Source organism: Arachis hypogaea, chromosome 8 (assembly GCF_003086295.3).
Source record: "Arachis hypogaea cultivar Tifrunner chromosome 8, arahy.Tifrunner.gnm2.J5K5, whole genome shotgun sequence".
Taxonomy (NCBI): domain Eukaryota; kingdom Viridiplantae; phylum Streptophyta; class Magnoliopsida; order Fabales; family Fabaceae; genus Arachis; species Arachis hypogaea.
The window spans coordinates 4,058,490-4,084,937 of record NC_092043.1 but is presented as its reverse complement, the minus strand read 5'-3'; the positions used below and the strand labels follow the sequence as shown (position 1 = coordinate 4,084,937).

The window sequence follows — 26,448 nt, the reverse complement described above, 5'->3', positions numbered from 1 at the left end:
GAACTATTATACTTGTACCTAACAACTATTTCATAGAAGAAATCGCGAAAATTTTATTCTTTTTTGAGTATGGCGTGACTTATTCTTGAATATACCATCACGTATTATCTAATAAATAAAGGGTTTAACTAACATATATTTTTGAAGTACATAATAAATTTATCACTAGTGTAAAATTTTAAATGTTTTTCTTTAATAAATAATTAAAAACTTAAATTTTTTATATTTTTAATAAAAAATTTTTATTTTATGATCTTAAAATGTACTTTTTATTAAGGACACTAGATAAACTCATAAACAAATTAGTTGCTTAGAATGAATAATGGCGCACTGAAAAAATTGTTTTCTTCAATTTGACCGATTCAACGAATTAAGACAAGTACCATCAAAATTTTTTAATTCTTTTGGGTGCACAAACTAACATCATTTTTATCGTTGACGTGCTTTCTGCTTTTTCCGAGTTGACTGTTTCAGCCATAGTCAATGTTCATGAAATGGTCTTTTCCGTTGGGATTACACTTGGACCTGGTATCATGATGGGCCCAACTATGATATGTCCAAATCCATCTCCTTGGGAACAGGATACCAACACTTTGGGCCATCTATTAGACACTAGAGTGGGCCACGGCCCAAGAAAATAATAACTTAATCATCTGATAATTAAAAAGAGTAATCACTTTTTGAAATAATAAAAATTTATTAAGAAAACCATAGTCAGTTCACTCGTCTACTTAAACAAAACAAAAATTTATTAAGAAGCATCCTAAAAAATTTATTAAGATCTAAAATTTATTAAGATTAATTTAAATGTTTACTCTAATTAAAATTTAATGATTAATTGCTTAACTAATATTTCTATGTATGTAATCATTTACTAATAAAAATATTAGTTGTCAACTAATTAAAAAAGTAACCGTTAAATAAGAATATAAAGAAAATTAAATAGGTGAAGTATTTTGTTTAAGAGCTCCACTAGGTAGTAGGTAGCCATGTAGCTAGTATTTTATTGATTCTATAAATATAAGTATAAAGTATACTAATTGATTTATTTATGTTAATACATAGATGCAAAAATTGAACAAAAGATTAGTCAACTTTTTACCAAAATTGATTAGTGGTCTAAAAAAGTTTGTGTTTGTTTAATCAACTCGGAGTCTTGGACCATTTAAATGGAAAAAAAAAAAGGAGGGGGGAGAGAAAGAAAGAAATAGGCTGGGAAGAGAAAGAGGTGTGTACATATCCAAAGACGAGTGTGTGTGTGTGTATCTCTGTGTTTTGGGGGAAAAAAAGAGGGGGTAACTGCAGCTGGTTATACAGTTATCGTTCTTTCTCTGTCTCTCTCTCTCTTAGATATTATCGACATATATATACACACATTTTTTTCACTTCACTCTTCTCTCTTCAAAAATATCGCAAACACTTTTCGCACTTTCTCAGTTTCCCAACCTCTCTCTCTCTCTCTTCGATTTCCTCAATTCTCTCTCTCTCTCTCTGCAGCTGAACTTAACTCAACCATGGCAGCAGTTTCCACTTCTTTCATCCTAACTCACTCCGGTAACCCTTCTTTTTCCTTTTCAAGATTCCTACTTTATACTCATCTCGTTATATCCTTAATTCATTTTGCAAGATTTTTCTTTTTATTTTCTCCGGATTCGTTTTAGAAGATGCAAGTATCAAAATTGAGGTGCATTCCTCTGATTTAGTCAACCATGGATGTGTCTGAGTCTTATATGAACAGTGATCTCAGTAGAATTACCAAATATATGCTTGATCTTGATAATTTTCAAGTTATTCTTTTATTATTATTGATTCCGTGTTTAGCTTCAAAGATTGCATAATCGAGAGGCTTTCTTGTGTTGGGTAGTGTTGTGTTCATACCACAGTTATAGGTTTTCTTGGTGTGTAGTAATAATTAGTTGGATTTTAGTATGTCACATTGATATAAATGTAACGAGTTTCAAGATCACCGATTCATGTTGCTTTCTTGTGTTTATCGGCCTTTCTTTGCCATTCATCAAGATCTTTTTTTTATTTAATTAAAAAACAATTCATCAAGATCTTCTTCTTCTTCTTCTTCGTATGTTGGGGTTAAAGGGGGGGGGGGGTATGATAAAGATTTGGTGCGTCTTTGTTTCGTGCAATGGTGGTTGGCATTGCCCATTTTTCACTCTCATTCTGTATTTTGTTTTCTGCCGAAAAGGGCATGTTTTCTACTTTATCAAAAGCTTCGACTACAAGAAGAATTACTGCAATGATTCTTTTAGCTGAGGGAACATCTTGATTTGTGACTGATCTGTTGTTCCAAACAATTTTGCTAGCATCTTCAATCAATAAGTTGGACTACTCACAGTTCAAGATCAAACATTCCAGCTTGTCACAGAATATCAATCGTCGTGGGGGAGTGCAGCTGTCTTCGGCAAGAAGGCCTCTCACAATCCAAGCTGCATATAGGTATTCTCTTGGCTATTTCTGCAGTTTATCTGCCTGACTGCATAATTTGTTGCAAAGTGAAAATGCATGAATCAAATCCGTGATAATATAACCGTACATGGTGGTCTTTTTATATAAATTGCCTCTCAAAATCATAATCATAAATGAGTGGGATGCACACAGCACACATAACTGACACGAGGAAGAAACTAACAGGATTAAAAAATAAACTTTTGATTACAGCATTTTGTACTACATGATTAGATGTAATTAATTTGGAGTTCTACTTGTTTGGAACTATAGTGAAGGTGGAAGGCCCAGCGGTGCTAGCATCTTTGTCGGTGGCTTTCTCTTGGGAGGATTAATTGTTGGTACCCTTGGCTGCGTGTATGCACCTCAGGTAATAGATACTGGCGTTGTGTGGGAGCTGGGAAGCATTCAGATATTCGTCATAATATTTCTTTTCAATTTTATGTGCCATTAACCATAATTAGCTTTGTTGCTTGAATGCTATTACCATTTTAATTTTATCTTTATACAGATCAGCAAAGCTCTAGCTGGAGCTGACCGGAAGGAGTTGATGAGAAAACTGCCAAAATTCATATATGATGAAGAAAAAGCCTTAGAGGTGAGAAACTGCTTGTTCTTCATATTGCCCTTCATCTATATCTTAATGAAGGATGCTTGCCATGCTGAATCTTACTTGTCCCTTTACGCCCACAAATTCCCTTGCATGCACATGTTATTAGATTTAAGCATTTTACCAATCTTAGACTAATTTGCCAAATTCATATAATGATTGTCAATTTGTCATTCTGAAATCTGATTTCCCCTAGCCGTCCAGTTTATGTCCTACGATCGGTTGCAAAAGTTCATATGTATTGTTAACTTGGTCGACGTTATTGGTGCTAAGTATTTCTTTAATAGCTCAAAAATTTTGCCTTACTTTGCATTGCAGAAAACAAGAAAAGTACTGGCTGAGAAGATTGCACAACTGAATGATGCCATAGATGATGTTTCCTCTCAGCTACGGTCAGAAGAGACCCCAAATGGAGTGGCTGTGAACTCTGATGAACTCGAAGCTGCTGCATGAGACTGTTCCTGTGATCTCATGGTACAAATTGACAATTACTCTGTTCACTAAAAGCACTTGGTACAAATTACAAAATGTATTTTGAATTTCTTGTAATACCTTTTTAGTATTAATAACGAAGCAGATTTCTTTTCATGGCAGCGTCTAGTGTGTGGGATGACTATTAGTTAGTGTTTGAATTCATTCACTGTTGTTACAATGTGAGTCAAGTCCTATAACTGGCTGGCTGCTTCTGTGCTACTATCATCAGCTATTACCATACCCTAATGAGAGGCTGCTATGACAGGCGTCAATTTTCATAGTTTACCGTTTTCTGGTTTGTGTTGTTTACATAATCAGTGATTAATAAATACTTTGGATTATTCATGTTTGGATGATGTCAATTCTGTGCCCCTTTTGTAGCGAACATGAAATGGATGCTAATGCTACCCATGTATCCATACTGCAGTTATTTTGTGTTTTCTAGTGACGCTCCCATATTAAAAGATTATTTGATCCAAATTCCAAGATTTTGAAAGTAAAAGAGTTGGTTACAACTTACAACAATCAAGCTAAGGTGCAATTAGTGTAGTCAATCCAATTGATTATAGCTAGTCTGAATGCATGGATGGCCACCTTTAAATAGCTATGGTAATGATGCAGATTTCATAAAATTAGCAATATGATAATGATATAGTAGTATACGAATGAAAATTTTGTATGAATTGATAACGAAACATGGAGTGTCTGCAATTATTGATTTACCAATCCCCTACTTTCGGAAATCAATTAAAAGGAAGATAATTAACAAGCATTTCTTTTTCAAATATTTATATTTTATAACAAATTGACAATTTTCTGCCATGTTACCTTCTTATCAAAATAAAATGAAATGGATTCTACTGTTAAAATTTAATAGATTTTCTTGAATTTAAATCCTCTGAATTTTAGATTTTTACTTTAGAGAATAAAGTGAGATCTCTTACCATTGAATGTTTTCTCTTGGTCTCACCTATGAAATAAATGGTGATAGATTATACTTTATCCTCTAAAATGAAATTCAAAATTTAGAGAATTCAAATTCGATTTTCTTTACTTATTGTTTTTTAGGAACCAATACAAAAAAGTTTCTTTTTTTTTTCCCTAACATTTTAGTGTATACTAATGGATTAATAAAGACAAATAAGCCTGTTAATCTACTTTTTATATTTTTATTAGTGTTGTGATAAGAATGCCTTATCACATCTTGTGTGGATGCCTATTTTCCATAAGATACAATTTCTCAAGGATGATTGTATTTAATATAATTTGAAAAAGTAAAGCTTTGCACATTTATAAATAGGGGCATAGGTTGAGACTTTTGGTACACATGAATAACAACAATCTCCTCTTTCTCTCTCTCTATATTGTCTATATACAAAACTTTTATCTCCTCTTTTCATACGTTGCTAATATATAATAGTAGTAAATATATAAGTTACTTCTATTATTATAGTGAAATAATTATATTAGTAAATATCAAAATTAGAGTCTTTTATTTACATTTTATTTTATATTACCTCTTCCTTATTTATTTATTTAGTTATTTCATAACACGTTATCAGTACGAGACTTTAATCAAATTTTAGGAAGACTCTAGGTAACAAATTTTCATTATGTCGAAACTCTCTCATCTTAAATTTAATGCTCTTGATATATCTGGAAACAATTATTTATCATGGATACTAGATGCTAAAATCCATCTTGATTTAATGGATCTTGGAGATATCATTAAGGCTGAAAATAATACATCCCAGAAGAATAAAGCCAAATCTATGATTTTTCTTCGTCGTCATCTTGACGTATGATTGAAAAATGAATATCTCACATTAAAAGATCCTGCAGATCTATGGAAAGACCTTGAAAAAGGGTGCAATCATCACAGGACGGTGATACTTCCTTAAGCCCGATATATTAGAGAAAATTTTCTCGACCTTCCATGCCTCGAATGTGCTCCTGCAGCAGCAGTATCAAGAAAAAAGATTTAAAAAAATATTCTGAGCTAATTTCTTGCTTTCTTGTTGCTGAATGCAACAATGAGTTACTCTTAAGAAATCATGAAGCGCGCCTAGCTGGCGCCGCCCCATTTTCTGAAGCAAATGCAGCAAGTTATAACTCTAGAAGAGGTAAATGGCAAGATTTTGATAACAAAAAAAATTATGGAAGGAAAAGAAATTATGTTCACAATAAAAGATCTCTCCCAGAAGTGGGATAAAGAAAGAAACAATAGGCAAAGTAAATCAATTAAGGATAAATGCTTCCGTTGTAGTGGAAAGGGCCATTGGTCACGTACCTGTCGTACCCTAAGGTACCTAGTTGATCTTTATCAAGCATCCTTGAAAAAAGATGACAAAGGAAAGGAAACAAATTTTGTTTCAAATGATGAAAATTCCACCACTCATTATGATGTATCTAATTTCTTTGAGGATCTTGAAGGAAATATTGGCTATTTGATCAATGATGGAATAGTTTAATATGTGTGTTTGTTAAGTATTCATGTGAATAATTTTATTGTGTATGTACGTCTACTCATTTTATTATTATTATTATTTATCTTTGAAGAGAATGGCAAGAACATATAGTGAAGATGTTTGCCTTGAGGATAGTGCAAGTTCGCACACCATTCTCAAAAGTGATATATATTTTACCCATCTGGTGCCAAAAGAAGAATGTGTTAATACTATTATTGGCTTAGGCAATGTGATAAAAGGCTCCGGAAGAGCTATAATTTTGTTTTCTGGAGGAACAAAATTTATAATAAATAATGCACTATTGTCTACGAAGTCTCTAAGAAACTTGTTGAGTTTCAAAGATATTCGCCGAAATAAATATCATATTGAGACAATGAATGAGAGAAATCATGAGTATTTATATATTACAACTCATGATTTAAATAAAAAGGTTATATTAGAAAAGTTGTCCTCACTTTCATCTGGGTTATATTATACCAAGATTAGTGCAATTGAATCACATGCCACTGTAAACCAGAAGTTTACTAACCCAAATGAATTCATAACTTGGCACGACCAATTGGGTTATTCAGGAACAACCATGATGCGGAGAATTATTGAAAACTCTCATGGACATTCACTAAAGAATCAGAAGATTCTTAAAACTAGTGAATTTTGTTGTGCTGCATGTTCTCAAGGGAAGTTAATTTTAAGGCCATCACTAGTAAAGATTGGATTTGAGTCCTCTGAATTCCTAGAAAGGATTCAAGGTAATATATGTGGACCTATTCATCCACCATGTGGATCTTTTAGATATTTTATGGTCCTGATAGACGCATTTTCGAGATGGTCACATGTGTGCTTATTGTCTTCTCGCAACCTGGCGTTTGCGATATTACTGGCTCAAATTATTCGATTAAAAGCACAATTTCCAGAAAATCCAATCAAAGCAATTCGTCTTGATAATGCTGGTGAATTTACTTCCTAAGTTTTTTATGCTTATTGTATGGCTAATGAAATAAGTGTTGAACATCCAGTAGTTTATGTTCACACACAAAATGGGTTAGCAGAATCACTTATTAAATGCCTCCAATTAATTGCTAGACCATTACTTATGAGAACAAATCTTCCAACATCGGTTTGGAGGCATGCTATTTTACATTCCGCAGCACTTATTCGTTGGAGGCCAATGAGTTACCATCAGTTCTCTCCTATGCAATTAGCTTTTGGCCAGCAGCCAAATGTTTCCATGTAAGAATATTTGGGTATGCGATATATATTCCTATTGCACCACCTAATCACACCAAAACGGGACCACAAAGAAAATTGGTAATATATGTTGAATATGATTCTCCCTCTATAGTGGGGTATCTTGAGATACAAACTGGAGATGTATTTAAATCCCGGTTTGCGGATTATCATTTTGATGAATCAAAATTTCTAACATTAAGGAGAGAGAATAAGCTTCTTAAAAAGGAACTTAATTGGAATGCATCATCGTTGATGCATTTAGATCCTCGATCAGGGCAATGTGAACTAGAAGTTCAAAAGATTATACATTTGCAAAGAATAACAAATGAATTGCCTGATGCATTTTTCGATACAAAGAGGATAACCAAGTTGTATATACTAGCGAAAAATGTCCCAGTTTGAATTGATGTCCCAATTGGACAAATTACCACCGAAGCAAATACACGCCAGAAGCGTGGCAGGCCTGTTGGTTCCAAAGACAAAAATCCTCGAAAGAGAAAAGAGGTAAATACTATTCCTGTTGAAAAAGACATGGTAGAGACACATGCAGTTGTCCAAAATTCTGATATAGTGTTAACGCCAGAAGACGTTCAGGTACCTGAGAATTGTAAAAATGACGAGATCTCGATAAATTATGTCTTTACAAGAGAGAAATAGGACCGAAATAAGGCAATTATCAATGAAATATTTGCATATAATGTGGCATTAAATATCATGCATGAAAGTAAGGATCTTGAGCCAAGATCAGTCGAAGAATGTCGACAAAAGAATGATTGGATAAAATGGAAAGAAGCCATAAAGACTGAATTAGACTCACTTACAAAATGTGAAGTCTTTGGATCTGTAGTCCGTACACCAGAAGATGTAAAACCTTTTGGATACCGATGGGTATTTGTGAGAAAACGAAATGAGAAAAATAAAGTTGTGCGCTACAAAGCCCGACTTGTGGCATAAGGTTTTTCACAAAGGTCCGGAATAGATTATGAAGAAACATATTTCCCTGTAGTGGATGCGATAACATTGTGTTATTTGGTCAGTTTATCTGTATATCATAAACTGCATATGCATTTAATGGATGTGGTAACAACCTATTTGTATGGCTCAAAAGATCGGGATATCTATATGAAAGTTTCTGAAAGACTAAAGATATCTAAACCATCCAGTGAATATTCGCAAGGGTTATACTCAGTTAAATTGCAAAGATCTTTATATGGTCTAAAGCAATCTGGACGAATGTGGTATAATCGTCTTACTGAGTATCTGGCCAAAAATGGATTTAAGAATGATGATATCTGTCCATGTGTTTTTATAAAAAAAACTGCATCTAGATTCATTATAATTGCTGTGTACGTTTCCTAAAGAGATTCCAACAATTATAAAAACTCTAAAAGAAGAGTTTGAGATGAAACATCTTGGAAAAACTAAATTTTGTCTCGACCTGCAGATCGAGCATATAAAAAATGAGATCTTTGTTCATCAAACAACATACACAGAAAAGATCTTGAAGAGATTTTATATGGATAAGTCACATCCATTAAGTACCCAAATGATCGTAAGATCTTTGGATGTGAAAAAGGATCAATTCCGTCCTAAAAAAAATGAAGATATCCTTGGTCCTAAAGTACCATATCTTAGTGCCATTGGAGCACTAATGTATCTTGCTAATAATACGCGACCTGACATATCATTCACGGTGAATTTACTAGTAAGGTATAGTTCCTCTCCAACTAGAAGACATTGGAGTGGAATCAAGCAAATCTTTCGATATCTTCATGGAACGGTTGATATGAGATTGTTTTATCCCTATGGATCCAAGTCACAACTAGTTAGCTATATAGATGTCTGATACTTGTCTGATCCACATAAAGGGAGATCTCAAACAGGATACCTGTTCACATATGGTGGTACAGCTATATCATGGAGGTCCACAAAACAGACGATTGCTGCAACATCCTCTAATCATGCCGAAATACTAGTGATACATGAAGCTAGTCGGGAGTGTTTTTGGCTCAGGAGTTTGATCCAATATATTCTGTCATCATGTGGACTGATTGATCATAAGATAGCTCCAACTGTCCTGTTTGAAGATAATACAGAATGCATTTGTCAGCTTAAAGGCGGATACATCAAAGGTGATAGAACAAAGCATATTTCTCCCAAATTCTTCTTCACTCACGATCTTCAAAATCAAGGGACAATTGATGTCCAACAGATCTGCTCAAGTGACAATCTGGCAGATTTATTTACAAAGTCACTCCCAAAATCCTCCTTTGAAAGATTGGTACATGATATTGGGATGCGCCGATTTCGAGACATCAACTGATGACGACAAGAGGGGGAGACTGTACTCTTTTTTTCTTGGTCAGGTTTTTTTTTTCATTAGGTTTTTCTTGACAAGGTTTTTAATGAGGCAGTCCTTATCACTAAAGGATATTGTACTCTTTTTCCTTCACTAAGATTTTTTTCCACTGGGTTTTTCTTTAGTTAAGTTTTGATGAGGCAATAATTCTAAATGGTCATCCAAGGGGGAGTGTTGTGATAAGAATGTCTTATGACATCTTGTGTGAATGCCCATTTTCCATAAGATACAATTTCTCAAGGATGATTGTATTTAATATAGTTTGAAAAAGTGAAGCCTTGCACATATATAAATAAGGGTATAGGCTAAGGCTTTTGATACACATCAATAACAACAATCTCCTCTTTCTCTCTCTATATTGTCTATATACAAAACTTTTCTCTCCTCTTTTCATACGTTGCTAATATATAATAGTAGTAAATATATAAGTTACTTCTATTATTACACTGAGATAATTATATTAGTAAATATCAAAACTAGAATATTCTATTTACATTTTATTTTATATTACCTCTTCTTTATTTATTTAATTATTTCATAACAATTAGAGAAATGTTAGCGGACTATTAGAATTTATTTTTTTGACTATCACTTAGTCATTAATATTTAAAAGTATAAAATAAAATATATTATTGGATTACTAGACTAAATGAATTGAATTATCATTAAGTAATAACAAAAAATTATAAATTTTGATAACATTTTTCTTTTTGTTATTATCTCAACGTAAAATTAGTGAAGATGGCAAATTCTTTAATAATATAATTAAGAGAAAATATAAAGAAACAATGATAACTGTTAATAATGTAAATAATGAATGTAAAAAGAAAGATAAATTAAAAATTAAAAATCAGATTTTTAATTAATTATTTAATTTTAAAATTTAAAATTTAAAAAATTAGTATTAGCAATTCAACACATTTGGTTTGTCTTGATAGATAGGGTGAAAACAAAAAAAAGATTATGCCGGTTTGGGATAGTTAATCATGAGGATAATATGTGTGTTTTATATAGTAAGGATGTTGAAAATGCTCATTCCTTATTTTCTGAATGTGAATTTATTTGTCAGGTGTGGTGCGCATGATTATCTCATTTTGACAGATAATGGTCTTTTTTCGATTCTGTGAAGGAACATTTTTAAAGTTGGACAAATATAACAGTTAAAAAGAAGAAACACAAGAAATGATTTATTTGTTTTTTTGCAATAGTTTGAACCGTCTGAATGAAAAGAAACATGAGACTATTTTAAAATAAAAAAAATGTAAAAGACATTATTAATATGTCTTTTCTTAATTACAAAAAGTGAAGATGTAAAGATTTGATGGTAATAATGAAGATGACAACGAAAAAATATTTTTGACTTTATAAGTTGTTAAGTGATTACCGTTAATAAAGATTTGTTTTGTTTCTTTGCTCGTTGGCTTCATTTTTATGTTGAGCTCCTTTGTTTTTTAAAAAAAAATTCACCGTAGTAATAACGGGATTACCAATTAAATCGGTGTGAAAATAGCAAACTACAGTTTAAGTTTCATGTTTGCAACTCGATTGGTTCAGGATTGCACTCAATAGAGGAGGATGTGTGAAAAACCAAAAAGTTTCTTAAAAGCATCCAAAACGCTTTTGTAGTCATTCATTTATTTTTCTTGTTGCTCTTAAAAAATAAAAGAAGAAGAAAAACAGAGAAAAACATATAGCACAAACGAAGGGAAATTAGTAAGCGGTGAGGAATATGCTACATGTGGCTGAAAATATGAAAGTCTAATTACTGGAAAAATAAAAAAAGAAAAAGGAGAAAAATGTTGTCCAATCATGATCTTATCCTATCCTACAGATTTTTGGTAACTTATTCACCACTCATTCCCGTTTACTCACCATCAACGTCAACGATATTTTTATTTTGACACAATAACTTCAAACAAAAGAAAGCTGTAAAAGAATAAAACTAGAGGACCAAACGCAACATAATTATTTATTTTTCATATTATATACCCAGCTTGACAAGAAGAACAAGAAGTAGTTGCATTGCATTGGTTGCAGCCATGGCTACTTACGCAGCTCTAGCTTCCACGAAGATCCCCACTAACACAAGGCTTCCATGCAAGTCCTCTCACTCTTTTCCAACCCAATGCTCCTCCAAGGTTACTACTATCTCATCATCTCTTTCCAAATTCTGTGGCATAATTAAGTACATCGATCTTAATTATTATTCTTATTCATCACTTTGATTCATTATGAGCAGAGGCTTGAGGTGATGGAGTTCTCGGGGCTGAAATCAAGTTCATGTGTTACCCATGCCGTTAATGCTAGAGATTCTTCCTTCTTTGATGTTGTGGCTTCTCAACTCACTCCCAAGGTTCATTTCTTAATCAACCATTTGAGCTTTTTATTTAAGCAATGTTTTTTCTTTCCGTTTTTTTTTTTTTTAAATATTGTGAGTTTTAAGTAGACGACGGGATCAAGGCCTGTGAGGGGAGAGACAGTGGCCAAGTTGAAGGTAGCTATCAATGGCTTTGGACGCATCGGTAGAAACTTCTTGCGATGCTGGCACGGTCGCAAGGACTCACCCCTTGATGTGGTTGTTGTGAATGACAGCGGTGGTGTCAAGAATGTAAGTATTCACATTACAATGCCATTTTCAGATGAAATGAATGACAGTAATTAGTACGTAGGTTAGTAACATATGGTGATTTAATTTGCATAAGCAGGCCTCACACTTGCTTAAATATGATTCTATGCTGGGAACTTTCAAAGCAGATGTGAAAATAGTGGATGACCAAACCATTTCCGTGGATGGTAAGCCCATTAAGGTTGTCTCAAACAGGGATCCTCTTAAACTTCCTTGGGCTGAGCTTGGAATTGACATTGTTATTGAGGTAAGTCTTGACCTTTTGGATTCTCTGCTTCCTTTGATTTGATTCGATTTGATTTGATTCGATGATATTCAGGGAACTGGAGTGTTTGTGGATGGGCCTGGTGCTGGAAAACACATCCAAGCCGGTGCCAAGAAAGTCATCATCACTGCTCCTGCTAAGGGTGCTGATATTCCAACCTACGTCCTCGGAGTCAACGAACAAGACTATGGCCATGATGTTGCCAACATTATAAGGTCCTTGAAACGTTAACACTCTTTTTACTAAGTAAAAATAAATGATTAATTATCATTAGTAAAGCTAAGTGGTTAATTTTGAATTCTTTCTTTTTTTTTTCTTCAATTTAGTAATGCTTCTTGCACCACAAATTGTCTTGCTCCATTTGTGAAGATCTTGGATGAAGAATTTGGTAAGCCGAAACGTCGGACACATGATGATGTTACTTAATGTTTGAGAGCTTAGAGAGTTACTTTGATTTGGTCTATATTTTCCAGGCATTGTGAAAGGAACCATGACAACTACACACTCCTACACAGGAGACCAGGTACAAAATCAGCTACAATTTTGCTCTTGTTTTATCTCTTTAACTAGTCTAGTGTTTACTCTTGGGTGCTGTTTTACCAATTTGTTCAAGTGAATTGTGCTTGTGCAGAGGCTTTTGGATGCTTCACACAGGGATTTAAGAAGAGCAAGAGCTGCAGCATTGAACATTGTTCCTACAAGCACCGGAGCAGCCAAGGCTGTGTCCTTAGTGCTGCCAAAACTGAAGGGAAAGCTCAATGGAATTGCGCTGCGAGTGCCTACTCCTAATGTCTCAGTAGTTGACCTTGTTATCAATGTTGAGAAGAAGGGTGTTACGGCTGAAGAAGTCAATGCAGCTTTCAGAAAGGCAGCTGAGGGGCCGTTGAAGGGTGTATTGGACGTGTGTGATGTTCCTCTTGTGTCCGTGGACTTCCGCTGCACCGATGTTTCTTCTACTATTGACTCTTCACTCACTATGGTCATGGGAGATGATATGGTTAAGGTTGTTGCTTGGTATGACAATGAATGGGGTTACAGGTTAGGCCACTCTCCACATATAGCAGCTACTTTTGTTTTGGCTTTCTCACTTAATGAATCCTTGAGATACAACATGCACATGTAGTAGTACATTGAATTAGCATGTACTATAGAAATGATCATATATAATTAAAATCGGCAAATATAGGAATTTAGTACATTGAATTATCAGTGATATATATTTTAGAACAGAGGGTGAATATTGTTGTTACAAAGGATCAGATTATTGATAGTTAAAATACGGGGTGATTGCAGCCAAAGGGTTGTGGATTTGGCACATTTGGTGGCAAACAAGTGGCCCGGAGTAGCTGCTGCAAAGGGAGGTGGAGACCCATTGGAAGAGTTTTGTGAGACAAACCCAGCTGATGAAGAATGCAAAGTCTTTGAATAGAATAGCAGCTTTGGTTATTATCGCTGCCACCAAATCATTTATTTTGAATTTGTGTTAATTTAATTGATATGAGGGAGAACAAGAACAAAGTGTTCAGACGACAATAGGTGAGGATCATGTCTGGGGCATGTCTTCTAAAATTTAAATGTGTATGCTATTTGCTGTTGAATAATGCCTTTTTTTTTTGCGCAACAATAATGCATAATACCATGATGATATATTGTATTGGTGATATATGATTTATTATTCTTCGAATTGATTAAACTTGTTTAGTTCCAACTGGAATTTCAATGGCTTGTGCAGCTCCGTTTAAGGTAAAAAATGAATAGTACAATACACAGCTGTGGGGTGCTTTTGGATTGAATTTTCGAAAATGACCTAGCTAAAAGGTGTGATTGAGATTAAAGATACATCTGTGTTTAATTCTTTTTGGTTGGTATAAAATATTTAATGGTATTTGGCCAATGTAGCCTTCAGGCCTTTGAAATTGAATGCATCAGGTAAAACATAAAAGGCCCAAAATGTTTTGACCAAACAAAACCTGTAAAGGAAAACTCCTCATTGTCACCCGGGAAAAATTGCAGCAAGCTCGGTCCTAACAGCAGAAGCAACTGCAGTCAGAAACGGAATTATTTTAGCCAGAAACCTTGGATTGGATCAGACAACCTTCTTACTATTCAAGCTTTGAAATAAAAATTCACAGGGGGAGAAGCCGAACCAATTCTGACAGATGTGTTGGACTGGATGGAGGATATAGAGGACTGCGGACTCACTTGGGTTCCAAGGGAAGGAAACAACCTGGCACACATGGCGGCTGCGATGGAGGCAGAAGGAAAATTGGAGATAAACTGAAATAGGAACATGCCAAGAGAAGGAGACCCCCAAATGTATCAGTGGAATACAACGGCATATGCAGGCTCGGCGCGAGAGATCAAGTGGAAGCCGGAGAACACGGCCAAAACAACAATCCCAACCTTCAACTTGACACTAATAACTCTGTCCTTTGGAAGCAACTTCACAATGCAAGGAGTCGAACCATTAGGAATCAGAACAAACAGTAGAGAGGAAGGGGCACATCCAAGGACCTTCACAGAGACCATGGGGCTGAGGCGTGGTATCACAGCAACCTTAGGAGTCACCAACGGTGGCGTTTGAAACCATGCAACGACTAGAACCATGGAAACTTCGCCTGCTCAGCGGCGTCATCGGCGGCATCACAACAATGGGAGGAGGATCAAGGCTCTGCATCCCAGCTACCTTCTACAACGGATAACATGGGCTTGATCGGAAGGTCACCGTGGGAACATGTCGAGGAGGATCTTCAAGCGGCTGAACAAGGGAAGAAGATGAAGTTTCAAACCAAACAATAGACAGAGAGTAGATTAGTCTCGGGTTAGGTTAGGTTTTGCGGGTTCGGTTTCGGGTCAATCCAGCCCGAACCGGACAAGGTCCGAAAGAAAAAGGTTAAAAACACATGGCATAGCACGCATGATATCCTCTCCTTTGTAAAATGAATAGGATAAAACCTTCCCTCTTTCAAATGAGAATGCAACGAGGGAAATTTGATTTGTTTGATTCCATCCCGTTACACGACAAACATGAGTAGTAGGTGGGGAAAAAACAGTGGAAATCATAAAAGTAATTTAAAAATGTTGAAGCGTGGAGGATGAAGAAGAATCTGTTGGAAATGTGCATAGTAAGAAGCACCCACAAATCAAAAGTCCAATATCTAATACCTCACTCGTCTCGCGTTACCCTATACCCCGACACCATTATTTTCTTTTTGACTTGACTTGGGGTCCCCCATCTCTGCCCCTGGCCTCTCTTCTTGAATTTCTCTTCCCACTACTACATACATACCCCTACTTACTTAAATCACGCTCTTTATTCTAAATGAATAAAATTTAACACGATACAACTACAGTACCGTATCGTATCTATCGCCTTGGGAGTTAATAATAGTACTAAGCATTAATAAATGCAGAAATTATTTTTTATATGGTCTCTTTGTTATGTGGTAAGTGGGTCTATTTATATATGGATAGATAGAGAATAGAGAATAGAGAATTAGAGATACTGTCAAGTGTCATCTTCCAAGAAAACCTCAGCATTATTGACCACTTGGCCATGGGCAGCTACCACCCTCCACTTTCAATAGAGCCAGTGGTGTTGCTGCTTTTGACGCTGCTCATGGTTCCAGTTTCAGTTACGGGAGTGGGCATCAACTATGGCACGCTGGGTAACAACCTTCCATCACCAAAGAAAGTAGCACAGCTTCTTCAGTCAACACTCATCGACAAGGTTAAGATCTATGACTCTAACCCTGAAATCCTCCAAGCTTTCTCCAACACCGCCATTGACCTCATTGTCTCCCTCGAGAACTCCCGCGTAGCCAACATCAGCTCTGACATCTCCGCTGCACACTCTTGGCTCTCCACCCGCATCCTCCCCTTCCTGCCCGCCACCTCCGTCGTCGCCATCGCCGTCGGCAACGAGTACCTCACCACCACCGTTGACAACAACGACGACCACCTCGACGCCAACGCATTGTTCAAAGCCATGCAGAATCTCCACTCCGTACTCGCCTCCCACGGCCTCGACCGCAAAATTAAGGTGACAACGCCGCACAGCATGGCGGTTCTCGCTTCTTCCTTCCCTCCTTCCTCCGCCACCTTCGCCATGAACCTCGTTCCAGTAATGACCGACATTGTTACCTTCTTAGCCGATACCGGTGCTCCCTTCATGATCAACGCATACCCTTACTTCGCTTACAGAGACAACCCTACCTCCGTGAACCTCGACTACGCTCTTCTCGGTAACGCTTCCGGGGTTCACGATCCAAAAGGCTACGTCTACAGCAACATGCTGGACGCGCAGATGGATGCTGTGAGATCCGCCATTGATGCTCTAGGGTTTGGAAACAGAAGCTTGGAAATAACGGTTTCAGAGTCAGGTTGGCCTTCGAAGGGTGACAACGCTGCTACTCCTCAGAACGCGAAGATCTACAACACGAGGTTGATAGAACGCGCGCAGAGTAACAAAGGAACACCGATGAAGCCTAAGGACCGAATCGAGATCTTCGTGTTCGCACTGTTCAACGAGAACAAGAAGGAAGGTGACGAGAGTGAGAGAAACTTCGGGATTTTCAACGGGGATGGATCTAAAGTGTATGAGGTTGATTTGAGTTGTGAGTTTTGCAGCGGAACGACGTCGTTTGGGTTCAGCGAGAAAAATGGTTTAAGTGGTGGTGGTGGTGTCAGGGGTCCTTCGGTTTGGTGTGTTGCGAAGCCTCATGCGGATGATAAAGTTCTTCAGAGCGTTTTGGACTTTTGCTGTGGGCCCGGCGGTGTTGATTGTAGAGAGGTTTATGAAGGTGGTAACTGCTTTCAGCCAAACAAGCTTCTTGCTCACGCCTCCTTTGCTATGAATGCTTATTACCAGATGCATGGTAGAAACTACTGGAATTGCGACTTCAAGGGCACTGGCCTTGTTACTTTCAGCGACCCTAGTAAGCTCCTCTACTGATTTAGCTTATTAGTTCATGCATCTTCTTTATTAGTCCTAATTAATTCATTGTTTTTGTTAAGGTTATGGTGAGTGCCGGTATCCTCAACAGTAAGGACTATGGAAAAACACACCGAGGAGGACGAGGAGGAGCGCTCTGCCTTGCTATATGTTACTACTGTTATTAATTTATTGTCTTGTAGTAGTGGTTGACAGCTACTGCTTGTATTTATTTTTTATCATTATGATTTATGATTACTTTCTAAGTTGAAAAAGTAACCAATTTTTCTTCTTTCGCTGTTGGCAGTTGGCACTGTAAAAGTTTTCATTATTTCGTCCTTTGAGTCTGACGAAAATTTGCCTCCATCGTAGCAACGATCCATTTATTTGGACACACCTAACGAAGATAGGCACGTGAACTTCTTCGGGACATTAGAAAAGTAAAAGAGAACAAAAGGCTTCAATTTGGGTTTTTAGGACGTTTTTTAATTGAAAAAATATTAGTAGACAATTAAAATATTAAACTATGTAAATAATAGATATATTGAATATTGAATTTATTAGATGTCTGGATAATTATTTTAATATTAAAAATTAGGTGAGTAATTTAGAGTATAGTATATTTATTTAAATTGGACCCATTTTAAAATTTGTTGTTTCAAGAAAATTATTGGTTATCTAATATAATTTTTTTTAATTTTAAAATAAAAATGAGAGTATAATAATGCAGTAGTTTATATCGAAAGTGAGTTTACAGACTGAAGGAGTGTGAAGGTTGGAGATTTTGATTTTGGTGTGTTCAGAATCAAATCGAGTGGGTAATCTTTAAGACATGAATCATATTAAAGTCACTAATGTTTAGAGGATATGGATTATTAAGTGTCTTTATTTGCCGAGTCAGTATTTAGTGTGTTTTAATTATATCTTTAACGTTTGGATTTGACAGTTTTAGGATTTGCTACGCTACCATTGTGGTGCGTCTAATGGATTATCATAACGTCGGATTCGCATTTATTTATAATTTTGTTGCGTTACTATTTGCTCAGAATAGTGTCTTCAACTCAGATTTTTGGACTCTGGCCTTTTGTTACGGGTATTCGAATTTATGAATTTAGTTTATTCTTCAATTTGGGACTCTGCTTTTTAGGCTGTGTTTGTTTTTAGAGACAGGATGGATAGAATATGACACTGGGACAGAGACAATAAGATAGAGACACTAAAAATTATTGTTTGTGTATTGTATTTAGATACAATGTACAAGACACTAATGTAATGTCCAGAATTATGTTTGGATATGCATGGACAAGACTAAAATATTATATGAAATGACTAAAATAACCATATGATTCCAAATTTTCTATATCAAGTACAAACTAATTTAATAAAAAATGAGAGTACGTAGGAGTACAGACGAAACTTGAAAAACGTTTGAAGAGACCAAAAATTTTAATAAAAAAATATATAATAGTATTTATATTAAAATAAAAAACATAAATATATTTATTTTATTTTTAAATTTATTATTAATATGTAGAAATACATATGGTTAAGATTAATAAAAAAATAGATCTGAGTTTGATTAATAAAAAATTTTGTTTAGGTTAATATGCCAAATTAATTTTAAATAAAAAATTAGTTTTAAAAAAGAATCCGTGTTTACATGAAAAAAAATTAGTTTTTGCACATAAAAATCTATTTTTATTTAGAAAACCAATTTTTTTAATCTAAAGACTGATTTTTTTTTTAAATTATATAAAATCAATTATATTTTATAAAATATTTTTTAACATTTTAAAAGATTAATTTTATTTTTAATAATATTTATTTTTCAAAAGTTTCAAGACTAATTATAGAAAAAATAAGAAGAGATAAATGTGGAATAATAAAAATATCTATGGATAAAAAAAGAAACAAAATTTATAAAAAAATTCGTGTCCACTCTTTTAAATCTCGTGTCTATCATTGTCCTTCGTAAAAGAGTGAATACAAAAATCTAAAAAATTGTCTCAGAGACAATATATTTTATATCCATGTCTTTGCTTTCAAACACATTTTAAACATGTACTGTCTATATCTCTGTGTCCTGTCTCTGAAAATAAAGACTACTTTAAGAATATTAAATAGTTTTTTTAGTTTCTTTTGGGCGGTTATCATTTTTCTCATTTTGCGAATCGTCAACCCACTTTTAAATTCTCTCCCCAGTAATAAGTGCAACTTTAACTTAAGTTTAAATGCAACATTTTCTTAAATTAAATAGCGTTTATTCCATTTTATCTTTTACTTTTCACTCCATCTAACTCATCAAATACCAACAGTCATCCTTTTTCCTTTTTTTATATCTTTTTTGTTTCTGCTTTTTTTATATGAATAAAATTATAATTTATTTTATTAATTTAATTTGTTTATTATTAGAAACTATTTTAATAAAAGTAATTAAATTGATTATAAGATAAATTGATTTTAAATCAATTAAGATTCTTATATAATTTTATTATAATTAAATATTTTTTATAATTTTAATAATTGAAAAATAAAAAACACTTGTGCAGCTTAATTTAAGTATTTTTTTATTATGAATAAATTATGATCTATTATTAATTTGAATTCTTTATTTTTATTAAATAATTTATTAAGAGTAATTAAGAAAAAGTTATGGAAGTTTGGAAAGTTAAAGGACCTTAGAAGCATAAAAAAAACACATTTTCAAGAAAACAGAGGTTGTGCGTACGCACACCTCTATCATGCGTACGCACACGTTGAAAAAGGTACGTCCGCGTATGCATACAATACATCCGCATACACATACATAAAAATTGGGCCCATTTTGCATACGCAGGAGTGTGGGACAGAGGCCACCATCCGCGTATGAGGTATGGGTCTGACTACGCATGTATACGAGAATCCAGAAAAGTTAAGTTGCAGAAATTTCAGTTTTAGACCCCAAACTTTAAACGTTCATAAATTCCTCTACAAAAATTCAATTTCCTCAAACTTTATATAAATTTAAAGCTCTTTAAATCATCTTTAATTTAAAACAAATTTCAACCAATTTCAAAAACTGAAACTCAAGTTATGAATCATCGAGTGATTTCTTCTCCTCAATTTGCTGCTATCGTTTTAGATCGGAAGAGCTGCCTTCGACAGCAACAACTATGGTTGTGGCCGCGTTGGCGGTGGCAGTTGAAATTGGAGCCTTTTTGCCATTGGAGATGACGAAGGAGGGAACAGGGATGGTAACGGTAAGGGCAGTGGATGAGGTAGACGGAAAAGACTCGTTTTCTTCACCGTCTGGCAAAACATCATCCTCATCGATGTCTTCCTTTCTTCGTCCTCTTGGGACTCCTCATCGTCTTTGTCTATGTCTTCTTCTAGAAAAATGGTGTCGTTTCGCTCTCTACGAGAGAAAGAGAAAGAGAGAGTGAAAGGAGTTTAGTTGTAGAACAAAGTAGTGTCATTGTGGTGAGGTGAACTTCGTTGCGATATTTTCTGGGAATAGAGGAGTATATCTGTGAGATAGTGAGATGGTACATTTTGCAACGGAGGTGGTGGTGGTTATGGAAGGAAGATGAGGAAAGAAGAGGAAAGTAGAGTAGTATTTACGAAATTATTAATAAAATTTTAATATTTAGTTATTTTTGTCGAACAAAACTCATTTTATATAGATATAATTTTAGTTTCAATTTTTCATAGTCAGTTTCGACAGTGTCAAAATCTTTCATGATTAAAAATAATTATTTTTTCCATATATAATTGTAATTATTTGTGTTTATTAAGAGATATCTTTAGTTTGATTTACCAATTATGTGTTACAACTCTTAAAAAACTATAATTTTGCCTTTAAACTTGGCCAAATAGCCACCTTTTGGTTCATCGAAAAATAAGAAGATAGAAAATCAAAGAACGTTTGGTTTGGTTTGTATTTTTATTTTTTGTTTTGTTTTATCTTTTCAGATTTTTGTGAAGAAAAACAAATTAATAAAAACAATAAAATTATCACAAAATTTTAAAAGTAGAAAATATCGAAAATAAAAACAAAAAGGACAAAGACAAATCAGGTTAGGAAATATACCTTTAACTGAGTTGTTCTTTTCTTTTCCCCTCGTTCTTTGTATTTTTATCCATTTAGTGTTCTTTGATTCTATTAGGAGAAAGTTGTTCAATAATAATAATAATGTGCAAATTAAATCTAATCTGTACAGCGGAATGTATTGTGCGTCAAAATGTTCTTTTGTGATGTGTTTCACAAAAAAGCAAAACAAAGACTAACACACTCATTTTCCATTCCACCATCCATGACACCTGATTTGTTTCAACCCTGTATTGAAGGATATGAAATTGTGGGTATAAACATTTGCAATGATATGAAATTTGTGATTTGTAGAACAATAACATAGCACAAGGGCTAGAGCAATAAATAATGAATAATGATAAAGCAGCAAAATCAAAAGGGTTATCTTCTTACAATTATCTGTTTGAGTTGGGTGTTAAATCAAACTGTATCCTCTTTGTGTGCCTCCCATCAAGTTGATGATCAGCAGCAGATCCTTCATCTCCATTCCTCTTTCTTCTCTCACTCCTTGGTGACTCTTCCTTCTCATCAATCAGTGACAGAAACCTTTGAAAACGACCAGAAATGGAGCTACCATTAGATGCAGCTTCAGGAGGAGGTGCATGCCACATCCGCACCATAATTTGCACAAAATGTATGACAAGAGCTATGAAGCAAGCCAAGCCACAAAGGAGGAACAGTCCCCAGAAGCTTTTCAACTGAAGCCTATCCGAATCAATCTCGGCATTATCTAAACTACAGCTGCTTCTTGTCATCCACTTATCATGAATCCGCTGCAGATCCCCTGTCTCCGAAAGTTGTAGAATAGCAGTTGACAAATCCACGGCTAATGGGGAGTCGCGAGGGAATGCCTAACAGAATTAGTTTCATGATAGAATTGGTTACTTGAAACACAAGCTAACTACAGATGCTTTAGAATCATATGCAAACATGATCAAAACAAAATGATTCTCATTTATAAGGGTATGTATGTATGTAATTATGTATACTTACAAAACCCCAGCCACTTCGGGTGAACTCCTGGCCTACAATTTTGAATGTGCATTGTGTTGATAAGAAGATTTCAATGTATGGTCTTTCATCAACAATGGCACCAACACCTCCATTCTTAGAACCAAGTTGGAGTGCCTTAGCATATGCTTCTGGAGATCCTAGGCGAACGAGTCTATTTTCGGATATCCCGATGTCCTCAACCAAATAGTGCTCCGCGAATGAACCCACTTGGAATCCTATGTGTTCATTACTATTCTTTAAGCTATCTATTCCACTGATAGGGGAAGATAGCTGCTGCACAGTGAGTATGGATGTTAAACTTGCAGTGTAGCTGGAGTTTATGATCAACACTACAAACAGCCAGATCAGAACCACCAATCTGCCGAGAGTGCTCATGGTATTCTCTCCTGCTTATAAATGAAGTTGTCATAATGCACTCTTGTTAAACAAAACTAAATGAAGTTAAGAGTATCACTTACTATGGGAAAAGAAGAGAGTTGAAAGGCTAAACCTGCAAGAATCAAGAAAATAGTATGAGTTCAACTTGAGGAATAGTTGTTTCATTATTAGGTGTTATTCTACTGAGAAAGCAAAGTAAGACAGTGAATGAAATAACCAACCATAAAATTGTTATGAATTGTTGTTTTGGTGGGCCTCTGAACTCATCATTGATCCTGTGTTCCAGAATCCATACAACTATTCCAACGAAAAAGAAGAAACAAGCAGTCACAGTCCACATAAGTGGTGTGAATGGCCGAAGGAAAGACCATCCTCCAGAATTGATTTTCTTAAAAGGGGCCACCACAACTAGTCCAGATGCAGCATATGGCTGTGTGAAATCTACAATCTTTGTCCGATTCGTGATGATGGCAATGTCACCAACAGCACCATCAAAGTACTGTTCCAATAACATAAGAGTTAGCTGTGTAGCTAAATAAAAGTTTAGAGGATCAGATTTATGATGCAGTACTTACACCTGTGGCAATTAAATTGACAAGTTGTGTGTAGCTTGGATTCTCGCGGCCACTTCCAAATGGGACAAAGTGGTATGGAACAGCATATGGTAACAAGTTCACAGCTGCAGTGAATACATCAATAGAGAAACCTTTAAACATATCAGTTCCCTGCACCGGCGAAACAAATTCGCGGAAACCAACTCGAACAGGCACACCAATTCTCAATTGCCTTCCATTATTTGGGAAAACCCATCCACGGGGTTTTGATAATGTATCTCCAGGCCATATGACACTATGAAGGTGCTGGTTTGCACTTGATTTATTAGCCGGCTTAGCATACAATGTCTCTGGAGGCACAATTGAGAGACCAGAATAGTTCGACCAGTAACCTACCCGATGAATGCCAGTTCCAACCACATTGATAACATCATATGCAGGACGAACAAGGCATCTGTCTGATGCAAATTTCACATGACCTGTTAATCCAAGAAAATCACTCTGCTCTATGTTCTTCAGCAGAAGTGTTCCATTGTCAAAAATGCTCATAGCATCAAGGTTAAGACCACCAGGCTTATCATCGCGCAAACTAGTGTAGTTGGTACACGAAACAATCCCACCCTGACTAAAGAATGCATCGAGAGCGTGCGCTAACAGAAAGACAGAATCATAAGCATAGAGACCATAGGAATGTAGCCCCAAAGAGCCACCAGTTAACTTGTTCCATGTAGAGATAAATGATTTCTTTCTATCAGAATCAGGTGTATGTTGGCGCAAAACAAGTACTCCTTGAAGAATATCCATTGTTTCTGAAGGTAGAGAAGTAGAATCCAAGACAGATGACAGCCAATCCGTGGCTATCCAGACAAAGCCATTGGTTGTCATCCCAAGATAATGCGCCACATTGAAGACCATAAATCCAGAATCAGGATTTGTATGAAGAACAATGATCCGAGATTGCATCAGAGCCACTTGCACAAGCAAATTCGTGATCTCTCCCCGGTCAACTGATCCAGATTTGATTGCAGCCTTGTAGGATATTTTGCAGCGCCGAGCAGCCAGCTGATCATCCAACACAGAAACACCATTTCGTCCATAATCATCATCTAAATAGATGGCAATCACCTCCTTCCAACCATAATAGTCTATGATCTCCGCAACTGCAGTCATTTGATACAAATCACTCTGTGTTGTCCTCACAAAGAATGGGAACTGCAGGGAGGTAAGAGTAGGATCTGTGGCGGCAAACGACACCAGAGGAACTCGAAGCTCATTCGCAACATGGGATATGATGTGAGCTACAACAGAAGATTGGGGACCTATTATAGCAGCTACATCAGTCTCCATGAACCGCAAAGCTGGAATCAGTATAGTAATTACATCAGTAAATGTAAACAATTTAGGCAAATCAAGAAATGAAGAAAGAAAGCAGTTCCATAAATATAATGAAATTAGAATTAGAATAAATTACATTGAACCATGCCCATGAAACCACTACAATTGGAATCTTGCATTTGGAGGACAAGCTTTGTTCCATGAAGGATGCTGGTGTTGGCATTGACATCCTTCACTGCTTGCTCCATGGCAATTTTAGCCACTCTCCCAATTGTGGAATTGAAGGTGAAGATCGCCCCAATGTTCGCGACAGAAGGTCTTGAGGACGAGACATTTGCAGCAGCAGATACTCCCAAAAAGGGGAAGAACAACAACAACGGACAAAGAATAAAAAACAAATTCATCACATCCAAACACAGATCAATTCATGCCAAGAAATAATGTTTTTGCCTTGAATAACAATAATCCATTGCACCTGATTCTGAAGGAAAAAGCTACCATTATTACCATCTCATATAGGAAAAGCAGAACACAAAGGGAAACCTTGAACAGACCATCCAAATTCCAATTAAAAATACACAACAAAAATTTGCAAGTATAAACCAAAACTTAAGGTGTATGTTTTCTCACAGTGGGACAAGGATGGGGACCAGAAATCTAATCAAAACCACCCTTAACATCTTTTTTTAGTGAAAAAAAAAAAAAACAAATGAGATTCACGTGTTAAACTAACAGAAAAGATAATAGAAGCAAAGTAAAACACTCAAGTTGCAGAAGGAACTCAATAACAGTAAGTTAGGAATGGAAAATGAAGCATAAATAAGGAAGAAAGGAATATAGTAAGTGATGGATTTAGAAGATCAGAGGAGGAAATGTTATCTTACCTGAAACTGTGGCTTGTGGTGCCAATCCGCTATCTGCCAATATTGGTAGAAGCTTGAAAATGATAAGCAACAAGAAGGGATGGGAATCACGTGACTGTTGCAAACTGAAGGAAAGAGACATGAACTCAGCTTTCTCAATAATTAAAGTGTTACCACCACCACACCCACATGCAACCCGCTATTTCTTGGAAAATACCACCCAAATACACAATAATGCCTCAAATGGATGAATTTGGAGCTCCTTAATTTCTCATAATAACATCAAGCTTCAGTTGTCGTATACAGATACAATGAGTTTGCATAATGAAAGAAGACAAAGTAAGGGAAAAAAAGTGTGGTATAATGGTTACTGAGTTGGTGGGAATCAGGGGAATGCTTATTAAAGATTAAATATTAAATATTGCTGTTTGTTCATGCCATGTTTTTCCACTATTTTGCTACTTATATGCCCGTACGGAAATATAAAATCGACTGAAATTATATCGACTTTGTCTTTATATTATAGATTATGAGAGAAAATATTTATAAAATTAAATTATTTTTATAAAACATTCTTAGAAAACTAACTAAAAAGTCAAAGTTACCGTAAATAAAAAATTAAATAATAAATTTTTTAATTATTATTTTTTGTAAAAAAGTATAATTTTTTATTAAAAATTAATTTTAACTTTTATATTTAATTAAATATTAAGTCTCTTATAAAAATAAAAATAATTAATTTTATATTTATTATTTAAAAATAATATTTTAAATATTAGCATAAAAAATTTATATTGATAGTAATAAAAT

The 26,448-nt window shown here is 35.1% G+C and overlaps 4 protein-coding genes and 1 long non-coding RNA gene across 12 annotated transcripts; 3 read left to right on the top strand and 2 right to left on the bottom strand.

The window, feature by feature from the left end:
- Positions 1–1,147: 1,147 nt before the first annotated feature.
- Positions 1,148–3,906, top strand: LOC112705731 (uncharacterized). Of its 2 annotated transcripts, none has more exons than XM_025756656.3 (6): positions 1,148–1,316; positions 1,498–1,554; positions 2,319–2,451; positions 2,734–2,830; positions 2,972–3,058; positions 3,389–3,906. In XM_025756656.3, the coding sequence occupies exons 2-6, from the start codon at positions 1,515–1,517 to the stop codon at positions 3,521–3,523; spliced, it is 492 nt and encodes a 163-aa protein (XP_025612441.1). In that variant the 5' UTR covers positions 1,148–1,316; positions 1,498–1,514; the 3' UTR covers positions 3,524–3,906. The 2 variants fall into 2 exon arrangements, with proteins under 2 accessions (XP_025612441.1, XP_072056508.1); XM_072200407.1 differs by having other exon boundaries at positions 1,194–1,228.
- Positions 3,907–11,133: 7,227 nt separating this feature from the next.
- LOC112705728 (glyceraldehyde-3-phosphate dehydrogenase B, chloroplastic) lies at positions 11,134–14,155 on the top strand. Its single transcript, XM_025756653.2, has 9 exons — positions 11,134–11,739; positions 11,841–11,954; positions 12,048–12,209; positions 12,307–12,474; positions 12,547–12,707; positions 12,819–12,880; positions 12,966–13,015; positions 13,124–13,530; positions 13,786–14,155. Exons 1-9 carry the CDS (start codon positions 11,641–11,643, stop codon positions 13,919–13,921), a joined length of 1,359 nt encoding a protein of 452 aa, XP_025612438.1. The 5' UTR covers positions 11,134–11,640; the 3' UTR covers positions 13,922–14,155.
- On the bottom strand, positions 14,135–14,776 carry LOC112705730 (uncharacterized). Its single transcript, XR_003155543.3, has 2 exons — positions 14,640–14,776; positions 14,135–14,532 (listed from the first exon to the last, which is right to left on the bottom strand). It is a non-coding gene; the product is annotated as an uncharacterized lncRNA (long non-coding RNA).
- Positions 14,777–16,048: 1,272 nt separating this feature from the next.
- LOC112705727 (glucan endo-1,3-beta-glucosidase 12) lies at positions 16,049–17,717 on the top strand. Its single transcript, XM_025756652.3, has 2 exons — positions 16,049–17,429; positions 17,509–17,717. The coding sequence occupies exons 1-2, from the start codon at positions 16,049–16,051 to the stop codon at positions 17,538–17,540; spliced, it is 1,413 nt and encodes a 470-aa protein (XP_025612437.1). The 3' UTR covers positions 17,541–17,717.
- A 3,762-nt stretch (positions 17,718–21,479) lies between these two features.
- Positions 21,480–26,074, bottom strand: LOC112705726 (glutamate receptor 3.3). 7 transcript variants are annotated; one of them, XR_011864449.1, is made up of 8 exons: positions 25,660–26,074; positions 24,912–25,256; positions 23,462–24,798; positions 23,108–23,385; positions 22,967–22,998; positions 22,488–22,778; positions 21,888–22,345; positions 21,480–21,740 (listed from the first exon to the last, which is right to left on the bottom strand). XR_011864449.1 is itself a non-coding variant. In XM_025756648.2 (8 exons), exons 2-7 carry the CDS (start codon positions 25,177–25,179, stop codon positions 21,890–21,892), a joined length of 2,778 nt encoding a protein of 925 aa, XP_025612433.1. In that variant the 5' UTR covers positions 25,180–25,256; positions 25,660–26,023; the 3' UTR covers positions 21,480–21,740; positions 21,888–21,889. The 7 variants fall into 7 exon arrangements, 2 of the variants coding, with proteins under 2 accessions (XP_025612433.1, XP_025612432.1); XR_011864446.1 differs by having other exon boundaries at positions 22,488–22,781; positions 25,660–26,023; XM_025756648.2 differs by having other exon boundaries at positions 22,488–22,894; positions 25,660–26,023.
- Between the last annotated feature and the right edge of the window lie 374 nt (positions 26,075–26,448).